Source organism: Acanthochromis polyacanthus, chromosome 22 (genome assembly GCF_021347895.1).
Source record: "Acanthochromis polyacanthus isolate Apoly-LR-REF ecotype Palm Island chromosome 22, KAUST_Apoly_ChrSc, whole genome shotgun sequence".
Taxonomy (NCBI): domain Eukaryota; kingdom Metazoa; phylum Chordata; class Actinopteri; family Pomacentridae; genus Acanthochromis; species Acanthochromis polyacanthus.
The window spans coordinates 17,933,630-17,945,686 of NC_067134.1; the positions used below are offsets into that span (position 1 = coordinate 17,933,630).

A 12,057-nucleotide genomic window follows, 5' to 3' on the forward strand; every position below is an offset into this window, starting at 1 on the left:
ACGATCCCTTGTCTTGGTTCACATAATATAAAATCTTAATAATTACAAGCAGACAGAGGTCAGAGAGTGAATATTTGACATTAGGATGATATTTTGGTGCCAGGGTAAACAAACAAGCTGAACTGATCTTGTTTGAGTCCGATTCTCTGAGTTTTGTACAGTTATTTTGTAGAATGAAAACCAGCCTCCCCTCTGATGAGTGTGAAGGGTGTTTGGCCAGATTGTAATAACTCTCTGATCATTTGTAAAGTTTAATGAGTCCATATGAGAACTCTGCTTTGTGTATTTGTGTAGCCTCATGACAAATAAACCAAATTAAATTTCTCCTGCATCTTGGATGAGGAAATATTGCTTTATAGAGGGTGGAAGTCTTGTTGTTGTAGCTGGGTTAGCTTCTGTTCCACTAACTTCTGCAATCTGTGATTCAGCATTCAGAACAAATGTACCGCGTTGCTGGGCTTTACTGTCCATATTCTAAGATAAATTGGTAATCCACTGCAGCAACACTGATGAAAATTCACAAGCACTCCAGTCAAGTAGTGATATCACCATTTTATCTAACTTTTTTAGCTGTAAACTGCAGAGTTCAGTCTTTTCTATTCTGCTGTTTCTTAAATACCACTAAAAATAGAATCTTTATTGGTATATTGAAGAATATTGTTAAAGTCAAAGTCACTCCGTGGATCAAAGACTTCAAGATGCTCTTAACTTTCAACCAAATTAAATAGAACTTAAAAGGGTCATCTGGAAAATTTGAGTCTGTTTGTGACCATAGGATTAATTACATAGTTAAGTTAAAACACTCCAAGAAAAATGAGCCACTCGGGGCCGAAGCACACTTTGTCAATACGTGTCAAAACATCTTGGATCATTTGCAGTGTGATCATTTTTCATGCTCCTGGACGATAAATTTGACCGAACCACTATCTGTATTAAAAAAGAAGGGTTGGTTATTGATTATTGTTAACTCATTTATCTACATAGTGCTGTTTTTCTTGTAGAATTTGCAAAAAAAAAGCCTCCTCACTGTCCGTAATGTATTTCATTATACATGCTAAGTGATAAAATTATTCTACTTATATATATATATATATAATCTGCATGTAATTATGATGTGATGAACTGATGAGAAACAGCTGATCTTAAAGCTGTACAGCCATTCATAGTTTCACATTTTCTTCTAGGTCTGGCTGTATCTAATGTAGGGCAAACATTATGTTGTCATACTGGTCACCCATTTGCCAAAATGCAGGCACAGATTGGGGACAAGCAGCAAACAGAAAATAAAAGACAGTGCATGAAATATAAAAAGATCATCACTCCATTTATATGTGCACATTTGCTGTATGAAAGTGTGTGACTGGACTCCTGGACTGTTTGAAGCTTGTTGTGTTCTGGCGACTGAAAAATTGATCTCTCCCCCCCATCTGTTATTACATTTGACTGACTTTGCATAAATCAGCATCTCGATTTCTAATTCCTCGTAGTTAACTGATGAGGCCAAAGGCTGAGGAGTTTGGAACGGGACTGCTGCTGCAGTGCGAGTCGTTTCTCCTTCTTAACCGCAGGATTAATGTTTTGAATGTGAACGTGTGCATGGGCCGCGCTTTGCCACAGGTCATTATGTACACAGGCAAGTGCACAAAAGCAATTTGGATTCAATAGCTCTCTGAAAATCACAGTTGCTCGAGTGATGGTTTGTATTCATGCTGTATTGTTGCCCTTGTTCAGAGCTGTTCGGTCTGAGACCAGACAAGAATGACGGTTCAGTTTTGTTTGTAATGAGCATCTTGACACAGTCGTCGCTCATAACCTTTCAAATGTCATTTTTTTTCAGAGTGATGTAATGTTATGTGACATTATTTAAGAATAAAAGCACCGTGTTGAATGTAAGATAATGGAAGTCTCCCAGGTGACATTTATGGACATTAACAGAGATTTTCTGGTGTTGTGTTTGTCATCAAAGCCTGCAGTGGGACCCAGTGCAGCCTATGGGTGTCAGTGTTTTGGAGCTATGCTTGACAGTTGTACAGTACACTGGGATTTATATGAAATTAATAAATGTTTTGGTGTTGTGTCTGCAGCATAGCTCATTAAATGTCCTCCTTCAGCTGTCTAACAACTGTGAAAGGGCCTTTTGATGGTATTATTTTGACTGGATGTCAGTTTAAATTCAGCTCAAAGTGTTCGTCTGGCAAACCGTGCTGTTATTGTTTTGGATAGATTTGTCCCACAAGCTGGCTATCGAGTGAAAGGAACAAGCATTCATTTTGGTGAGGCAACAGCAGTAATTTGCTCGAAAAACACTGTGGGAGGGATTAATTTGTTGCACTTTTGTATGTGGCTTGTTCAAACTCCCAAAAGTAACTTTATTTATTGTTCACTTTTGGTTTGCTGTCATGGTGTCTGCATGGATAGAGGCTTTTAATCAAGACTGTGTAATAGAATCTACAAGAATAATCAGTGTTAGTTATACAGCACCATTTAAAAATAGTAAAAAAAAATATATTTAACAGTATTATTAAATCCATGTAAATGAAAGTACAGAGAATTGCATCAAATTAAAGATGCAGCCACAAGCTAAGATAAATGAGAGAAATTAAGGACAATAGGCCACTTTGTCTTTCCTTATTTATTTAATTAATATATAGAAAAATACTCCTATTAATATGGTGATGGCTTTCACCATTTGCATTCTGATGGTCACACCAAAGAGAACCTAAAGAAACGCCATCAGTTCAGTCTTATTTTTGTTTTTATCACAAAGGACTCGCTCAACAGTCTGACATTTTCAATGATCAATACCCTTCTCCTTTGTATTGTTGTTTTTTGAGATCGTTTCAGATGTTTTCAGCTGTTGCCACCAAAGAATCAGTTGCCTGGTACAAAAAAGCAAAACTTAAAGCTTCAGATTCTACATTATGATCTATAAGATTCATGACTTTATAAGCAACAAACAAAGGTACAGGTCTATTGGCAGAAATGGAATATTATACCTAAAACGAGAAAACAACAAACCCATTGTCACCATATTCTTCTTTTAAAGTCCTCTGTTACCAGCTGCTTGCTCAAATGGATGTAGGAGGACTTTGTAGGGTCAGAACCTTGTTTTTTTTGCATTGTTTGATATTTAAATTGTCGGTTCTTAACCCCATTGTTCAAATTAGTCTGTTTTATCTACATCAGCAATAATATTTTATGGTCTTAATATTAAACTTCTCCGATATATTTGAAATTCCACTCCTGTTTTACTGTTGAAAAGCACTCAATGTGTGTGACATCTCCCTTTTTGAACAAACCTCTGCTCACTTAAAACCAGCGTGAAAAGCTCAGACAAAAGCACAAGTAATCATCTTCAGCTTGACGCAGTGTGACATATTGTTGGAGACTGGGAGACAAATGAGTGAATTACACCTCAACACTCTGCACCAGCAGCCGTGACTCAGACAGCAGAGTGGCTCTTCCACTAATTGCGTCTCTGGCAATTTAAATTTCCCGAGTTTTGACATTGAAAACCTCTTGACACTAAAGCACAAGTTGCTTATTATGGCCTGACCAGTGTAAAGCAGTATGTATGTGAATGGGAGACCCAAAATATCCAAAGACATATGTGTGTTGTGTGATGTTACTCAACTTGCTGCTATGACCCATACAGGTTCAAGTGTTGAGGTGGATAAGCTAATAGCCTCAAATTATAAATGTATTTGGTTATATAGCAAGAGAAAAGCAAAAAGAAATGTTTCTTCAACTTACAATATTGTTCAAAAGTTTGCAGTCACTTATAAATGTCCTTATTTTTGAAAGAAAAGCAGTTATTTTTTTATCAATGAGGATAACATTAAATGAGTGAGAAATACAGTCTAGACATTGTTAATGTGGTAAATCACTATTCTAGGTGGGAATTTTTAATGGAATATCTCCATAGGGGTACAGAGGAAGCTGTCCAGCAACCATCACTCCTGTGTTCTAATGCTACATTGTGTTAGCTAACGGTGTTGAAAGGCTAATTATGTTAGCACATGAATAAAAGTCTAAGCTTTCATGGAAAAACCCCAAGCTTTTGAATGGTCGTGTATATCTGACATTTACAAACAGATGCTTTCCTGTGTCTTCATGTTCTGGCCATATTTAATTGGTTCATGAGCAGAGGCAAATTCTGTTCCACCCCACAGTTTGGAAGCTAAGCCTAGATTTTTGCTGTGTCTTGAAGCCTTGGACTCAGCTTTCATTCTGGTGTCCGATGTCAAAGGTTAAAGAGAGGCTGTGAAGCTGTCAGACAGGGATCAGGTGGTCAGCTGAGTTATTTGGGAGAAATGTGACACAGCTGAGCTTCGAGCCAGGTACCATTTGGTAGAAAATGATTCTCAGTCAAACACTGCATAACACTTCTCCCTCTTGCCCCTCGTATTTCTTCTTCTTCCAACTATTCCTGCATTCTTCCTCCTCATCCTTCCTTTATATTTTCCTTCTTTCTCTCTCTCTCTTCACCCTCTGGTTCTTTCTCCATTCAGCGCTGAGGTCTTGGGTGTCCGAGTTCTCCCATCCGGGGGTGAAAGATTTCTCCCAGCTCGCCATGGACCTGAGCAGAAACCAGCTCGTTGTCGGAGCAAGGTGACAAATAACTGCATGTGGAGCAAAAAAGCACTCACACTTTCCAGTCCACATGCAGCATGTTGCCAGTGTGCAATTTCAAAGCTGAAAATATATATTTATGATTGGATTCAACAGGGTTTGATGTTTGCATGCAGTATACTAGTATTTTCTGCAGTCTGTGTGCCTCTGCTGTTTTCCCTTTAACGTGAAAAATCTCTTTTCCAGAAATTTCCTGTTTAGACTGAGTTTGAACAACGCCTCCCTCATACAGGTGAGGTGTGTCTAGTCATGGTAAACACTAGACAAAGGAAATGTGATTTTTTTTTAAATTAACTTTCCAAAATTGACAAAATAGAAAAGGGATTTTATTTCAAGTTTTGTGTCTCTTCTAGGGTATGTGTAGCTTCTTAGATTTCCAGGTCATGGTAAACAAAAGAGCTTCAATAGAAGGCAGCAAGACTTCTCTTTTTGGTTGTTAAAAATGTTTCACCTTTCAGTCAAGAAGTTCCTTCATTTTTAAATCTTTAAGAACCAAAAAGAGGAGTCCATCTGCCTTATACTGAGCTTCTTAGGGTGTCTCACTGTGCTTTCATGTAACTGAATGGTCTGAGGGCTGCGTAGTGGATCGGTGGTTATCTTGAAGATCTTCGGTTTGTGTCCCGGTCTTTCTGGGATCTTTCTGCATGGAGTTTGCATATTCTTCCTGTGCATACATGGGTTTTCTCCAGGTACTCCGACTTCGTCCCACAGTCCAAAAACATGCTCCGGTTAATTGGTAATTCTAAATTGTCCATAGGTGTTATATAGCCTGTTCCATGTGTATTTTCAGTTGCACTGAGTCCAGTTTTCTAAATTGCTGTCCATTGCATTACGATGTTAAGATTCCAAAACTCCCTGACCTAAAATATGACTTTCTTTCCTCAGGCAACAGAATGGGCACCAGATGAAGAAACAAAGCGTTCATGTCAGAGCAAAGGCAAATCTGAGGTAGCGTGATATATCATGTAATACAAAATTAGGATCAATTCATAGACTGTATAAGAAATCTTCCTCATACAGTCTTTGGTCAAATGTAGGTTATTTACTCTGCTCAGCAATGTATTCCTTTTTATAAGCAGTGAAGCAGCTGTTGACATTTTAATGGCATCTCATGAACTGGCTTCTGGTGTATTTGTCTGCAGGACGAATGTCAAAACTATATCCGGGTTTTGTTGATAAGTGGCAGGACGCTGTTCACGTGTGGGACCAACGCTTTCACCCCCGTCTGCATTACCAGGCAGGTTGGTACAACAACCCACCCTGACACGTGATGAAGTTATCATTTTGATCGGGTTTGAGCGATTCTAATCACCTGTGCCTAAAATGAGTGAAAAACTTTAAACACATTTAAATTTCAGTCACCACAGAATGTAAAGCAGAAAAAAAGCTGCAACTAATTATTATTTTCATTATCAATTTGTTTTCCAATTATTTAAAAAAATCAAATAAGCTTTTGGTCAAATAATCAAGTTCCATTAGATCCCACTGATTTACACTCTTATTATTTCAGTACTTAAAAAGGAAGCAGTCTTTGGCACAGTATGATCATGAATAAATTGTTTTGGTGGTTTTGTGCATTCGGGATGGTATTTGCTCAAGATTGCATCACTCAGTCCAGACGAATGAATTAAAAGTTTTGAAAGTGAATAAGAGGTCAAAAACAACCCTAAAACTAAGAAACAAATCATTTTGCAACCCACATAAGTAGGAGGATTCCATATTCAGTTTGTGTTGTTTCTGTCAGGTTTCTAACACCAGTCAGGTGTTGGACACTGTAAACGGCGTTGCCCGATGTCCCTACGACCCGCGCCACAACTCCACTGCCATGGTAACAGAAAAGGGCGAGCTGTATGCTGCCACGGTGATTGATTTCTCCGGACGTGACCCAGTCATCTACAGGAGCCTGGGGAACATGCCGCCACTGCGCTCCGCCCAGTACAACTCCAAATGGCTCAACGGTGAACGAAGCACCACGCTGATTTGTCTTTTAACTGGCCTCGTATTGACCTGCTTCTCTGACCCAAATTTGTGTTGAGAGACGTCGTCTTTTTTCTTCTCTTTCAGAGCCACATTTCGTGTCCGTTTACGAGATTGGTCGATTCGCCTACTTCTTCCTGAGAGAAACTGCTGTTGAGAACGACTGCGGAAAGATGGTGTTCTCTCGAGTGGCCCGGGTGTGTAAGAACGATATGGGTGGACGTTTTCTTTTGGAAGACACCTGGACCACCTTCATGAAGGCCCGCCTCAACTGCTCACGCTCAGGAGAAATCCCCTTTTACTACAACGAGCTGCAGAGCACCTTCTACCTACCGGAGCAAGACCTGATTTATGGCATCTTTACCACTAATGTGTGCGTACTGTTAAAAGACAATTTCACTGATTTTATATGTCAAAGTCCAACTTGTCATGGTCCCTCAGGGTTTTGGATATGAATATTCCTCATACCTAATTTACCACGACAGCCCAGCTCTGACACTTTTTCGTGAACGTGTTTGTGACAAAAATGTCTTTATCGTATGAAAAGTAGTGTTTTTGGCTTCAGGTGACTTGCATTCCTGCCCAATACACCAAAATTCCCTCATCGCTCAGCATTGTTCCTTTGGGCTTGCTTGAAGACTAGTTTTTAAAGAAAAGCTTCAACATTGGGTTTCAGTTTATGCAGCTGTTTCAATTGAGGTTATATTTTACTAATAAAAATTTGACATTTAGAGAAAAACACTTCCCTATAAAGTAATTTGGAAGATAATGAGACTGTAAACATGAGGAGGCTGCTCGTCTGTCTCTCCTACAAAGATCACAGATTCTTTGTTGAGAAGATCTAAACTGTCTCCCTTGCTTTCTTGTACATTGAACAGCTGAGATCTGATCATGATAACATCCTCCCCTCCTGCAGGAACAGTATATCAGCTTCTGCTGTGTGCGCCTTCAATCTGAGCTCCATCACTCAGGCCTTCAATGGACCCTTTCGCTACCAGGAGAACCCTCGCACTGCTTGGCTGTCCACGCCAAACCCCATACCCAATTTTCAGGTAACTCACACATTGAAAACGTAAAAAATTGTTCCAAACTGCACTAACACAGCCATTTTTCTCTGACAACATGGTGTTGATAGATGTGAGAAAACTACGCAGACAGCTTTGCCCCTCCACAATTTCCCAGCCTTTCCTCCAAAGGCTTGTACAGGACTTTTAAAAAGCCTGACATCTATTTTATCCCTCTGTGACAAGTGGAGATATCTAAATGCAGCACAGCACACAGAGAATTCTAGCCCGGCTGCATCAAATATGCCTCCTACAATATGCGCTTGGCAAGTTTCCCAACACATATACAAAACGCTATCCAACTGGAGCTGCGGCTACATTGTTGTGACATTTCAGATTATATAATCTCTGTATTTTGTTTGCAGTAGTTTTGATGTGCTTGGTTTCAGATTTGTATTTATTCCGCCTTTTGCAAGTCATATTGGCCTCAGTCATGGCAGAATGAAGAAAAGGAGAAATGTTTTTGAAGCTCCTGTAAGGTATCCACCCAGGTTGAAGGCATATCAATCAATAATATTACCTGCTAGTGCGCTTTGAAGATGATAAGAAACCTGGAATGACAAAATCTGGGTCTTGAACTTTGGCTGATGACTCCTTCTTGGCTATTCAGTGTGGCACGTTGGAGGAGGGCGGCCCTGGAGGAAACCTGACAGAGCGCAGCCTTCAGGACGCTCAGCGACTCTTCCTCATGAACGATGTGGTCCAGCCGGTCACCGTCAACCCCCTGCTCACCCAGGACAACCTGCGCTTCTCCAAGCTGGTGGTGGACATCGTGCAAGGCCGAGACACTCTCTATCACGTCATGTACATCGGCACTGGTGAGCAAAAGATTCACTATTCGTGAACAGCGATACATTTCTATAATAACATATCACCATGCATGCTATCCACCAGTTTTTTTCTATCCCAGAGATTTTCTACTGTTCTTTTTGTGTAAGCAGAATACGGCACCATCCTGAAGGCTCTCTCCACAACCAATAAAAGCCTTCATGGCTGCTACCTGGAGGAGCTCAGGATCCTTCCTGAAGGGAAACTGGGACCAATCAAGAGTCTGCAAATCCTCCACAATGACAGATCGTTGTTTGTGGGGCTTGATGACAGATTGGTGAAGATCCCATTAGAGCGCTGCTCCAGCTATCCGACCGAACGGTATGACCCAGCAGCTGTTTGTACTCCTGCACCACTGATGTAAATAGAAGGAAATTAGAAACTCAGATTATTAGTATTAAGCAAATTAAAAGCTGTAGTCTTTCATTGATTAAAAGAGAAAAGGTGCTTTGAATCTGTGTGTCTGCTCAGATTGCGGGTTCTCTGGTGCTGGTGGTGAGTGTGCAAGTTCACTAACCCAACTTGAAAATACTTAAACTGATTTATGAACTCAGCGCCATCAAAGAGACAAACCTGTGCGGGTGTCCAAGTCTAAAAGCTGCAACAAATGCTGACAAAGATGATTATATTAAGAGCCCAGCCTTTCTTCCCTGTAAATAGAACACATGAACTGATGGTCTGCATTTTTGCGAGGCTCAGACTCAGAGCAAACATTACGTAAGCAGGCTGTTAATGAATTTGTGGACAATAAATGCAGTACTGAGATAAGCTGACAACCTTGGAGAGCATTGTTTGATGTACAGTACATAAGGTTCTCTGTATTGTCCCCTTGAACATATCCTCCTACTTGAAACACAGCACTCCTTAGAATTGTTGGACAATCCTGCTGACTGCAGACTTTTAGACAAATAACACTGTCACAGAGAGATTTGATAATCCTGCGACTGCTACAAACTATCTGTCTGAACTCATGTTAGTTATTGCATGGAGGCTCGGGACCCTTACTGTGGCTGGGATCACAAACAGAACCGCTGCACCACTTTTGAGGAGAGCTCCAACATGAACCAGTGGACCCAAAACATCACCGAATGCCCAGTAAGACACACAGATAATCGGGTGTGTGGGTCTGTACCGTGTTTAAAATGTTTTGGCTTCTGATATTAATTTCACGAGAAGCTCCTTGTTTGATCATAAGTCATTATTGTAGATTTTAGACTACTATTGGTGACAGATTCATGTCATCCTCTCAAATCCTCTCTGGAGGTGAGGAACCTGACACAGGATGGTGGATTTGGTCCGTGGGCACCATGGCAACCTTGTAACCACGATGACGGCGAGGGATCCATCAGCAGCTGTGTGTGTCGGTCCCGATCATGCAACGGACCAATAGCCAGATGCGGAGGAGTCGAATGCAAAGGCCCGACCATCCAGGTGGCAAACTGTTCCAGGTACATTTCTGTATATTTGCATTCTAATCCTGTAAAATCAACCACACCAGACTGAATAGCTGCTTTGGCCGAGCGTGGAAACTGTGGAAACAACAAGAAGTAATCAACTTGGCTCAGAGATCAATTAGCCTGAGCTGCTGATGTTCAATATTTCATAAGAATGAAACACTGCTCGTGCTGATAAATCTTAAAGTGTTTTATCAATACAGCCATTATATTATTATCAAAAACCTCATTAAAGGAGAGAATGAGTGATAAAAAGTCACAATATGATTGCATTTGAAGGATTTGTCTCTACATAATGAGACCTACAGATTACATTATCGACTAATAAACAGTGGAAAAGTTGGACTGACTCTGAGGACAGCTGTGTTCATTCAGACTCAAATCATCAAACTCATGGGTAGATTTGTTGCTAACTTTTCAAGCTAGTTGCTAACATTTGAGAGCCACCGACAGCGGACATATTCAAACCTATGATCTACATACTCTCTCAACATTTGGTTCTCAGAAATGGCGGCTGGACGCCGTGGTCTTCATGGGGTCAGTGTAGCAGCAGTTGCGGTATCGGCTTTGAAGTGAGGCAGCGGTCCTGCAACAACCCCGCGCCTCGGCATGGAGGTCGAATCTGCGTTGGGCAGGGTCGAGAAGAGAGGTGAGAAGGAGGGAATGTGCACCTTGTTGAATATTACTCAACTTTAAAGAGTTATGACTGCAGTATTTCTGTGTCTTTGTGTTTCCAGGCTGTGCAATGAGAAAAAGCCATGTCCCCTGCCAGTGTCGTGGACGGCGTGGGGCCCCTGGGCTCACTGCAGTGCTGAATGTGGAGGCGGGGTCCACTCCAGGACCAGAACCTGTGAGAATGGAAACAGCTGTCCCGGATGTGCGACGGTACTGCGGTGCTTGTAGTTAAGAAAATGACTTTTAGATGCTAACCGAAGGCCAGTAATTTATTGGTCTAAATATAAAGAAAATCAAAAAACGATGAGTAATTTTAGCAAATCAGGTGTGCTGTCAGTCTGTTTTAATTAACTGTTTCACTGCTTTTCGTATGTTCTGCAAAATTCAGTATAAATGGCTTCAGTGTATGACTAAATCTTCTATTCTACCATAAGTCACAATCCTTTCAAGCTTAGTTATTGTAAATGGGATTAATTGAAACATCCACACTTATTCATTTTTCTCTGCAGAGAACAAATTATTCACAATTTTTATTTGGAATAGTAGTTATGTAAGTCTTTACCTGCTAGAGGACAAATTATTGGATTACAGAAATGAAAGATTAATCAATTTAGCAGCATGAAACTGCTCAGAAAATTGCATTAACTGATTCAGCTTGCATATAACTGGTTATGGTATGTTTATGTTAAACCCCCAAGTGTTTACCTCCCTCTTTTCAAAACTCCTGGTCCAATGAGGCAGAAGTTCTGCTTCAGGGAGCTGAGCTTTAGTGTCTGCAGTGAAGGGAATCTCCAAAATAGAAAGGGTTTGGTTCTTCATTGCAACCAGAAAAGCTTCAGCAGCCCCATTAAAAGCAGTAATTAGTTGCAAAATAAGCCCCTCCAGAAAAAAACTGTAATATTTGTGTTGTTTGGCAGGATGTATTCAGGCAGCAGTCTGCCTCTGCAAGCTGTTTTGTAATGAATTTAGGAGATAGAGCTGCAGTGTAACACACAGCAGCAGCTTTAGCCTGTGACATAGTGGGTTTTTGTCAGCAGTGATAACTTTCCTCCATCCTGTTTCCCAGGAGTATAAGGCCTGTAATCTTGAGGCTTGCCCTGAGGTTCGCCGCAACACCCCCTGGACCGCCTGGATGCCTGTCAACGTCAGCCAAGACGGGTCTCGGCAGGAGCAGAGGTTCAGGTACACCTGCCGGGCGCTGCTGCATGACCCCCAGCAGCTCCAGCTGGGCAAGAAGAAGGTGGAGACCCGATTCTGCCCCAATGACGGGTCAGGAGCTTGCCAAACCGACTGTAAGTAACCCGGGAGCAAAAAACTTAACCACTCTTCCGCTTGCCACTCCGCAGTGCTGCCAGCAGAATCACAATCGTAGCCACATTACCTCTGCTTGTCACTTTCCAGCAGGTGTCCTTGTTTGTAACCGTGGA

At 41.1% G+C, this 12,057-nt stretch overlaps 1 protein-coding gene across 6 annotated transcripts in view; it reads left to right on the top strand.

The window, feature by feature from the left end:
* Window positions 1–12,057, top strand: part of LOC110962382 (semaphorin-5B-like) — a 41,090-nt gene that overhangs the window by 17,199 nt on the left and 11,834 nt on the right. For 4 of the 6 annotated variants that reach the window (XM_051941795.1, XM_022210329.2, XM_022210330.2 and 1 more), the window contains 14 exons: window positions 4,512–4,611; window positions 4,819–4,864; window positions 5,518–5,580; window positions 5,775–5,873; window positions 6,377–6,590; window positions 6,697–6,982; window positions 7,526–7,661; window positions 8,284–8,491; window positions 8,615–8,822; window positions 9,479–9,596; window positions 9,765–9,949; window positions 10,461–10,604; window positions 10,693–10,840; window positions 11,697–11,922. In XM_051941795.1, coding sequence (XP_051797755.1) covers window positions 4,512–4,611; window positions 4,819–4,864; window positions 5,518–5,580; window positions 5,775–5,873; window positions 6,377–6,590; window positions 6,697–6,982; window positions 7,526–7,661; window positions 8,284–8,491; window positions 8,615–8,822; window positions 9,479–9,596; window positions 9,765–9,949; window positions 10,461–10,604; window positions 10,693–10,840; window positions 11,697–11,922 — 2,181 coding nt within the window. Of the gene's footprint in view, window positions 1–1,060; window positions 4,612–4,818; window positions 4,865–5,517; window positions 5,581–5,774; window positions 5,874–6,376; window positions 6,591–6,696; window positions 6,983–7,525; window positions 7,662–8,283; window positions 8,492–8,614; window positions 8,823–9,478; window positions 9,597–9,764; window positions 9,950–10,460; window positions 10,605–10,692; window positions 10,841–11,696; window positions 11,923–12,057 lie in introns of those variants that run through there. The other 2 variants (XM_022210328.2, XM_022210327.2) reach the window with 2 other exon arrangements.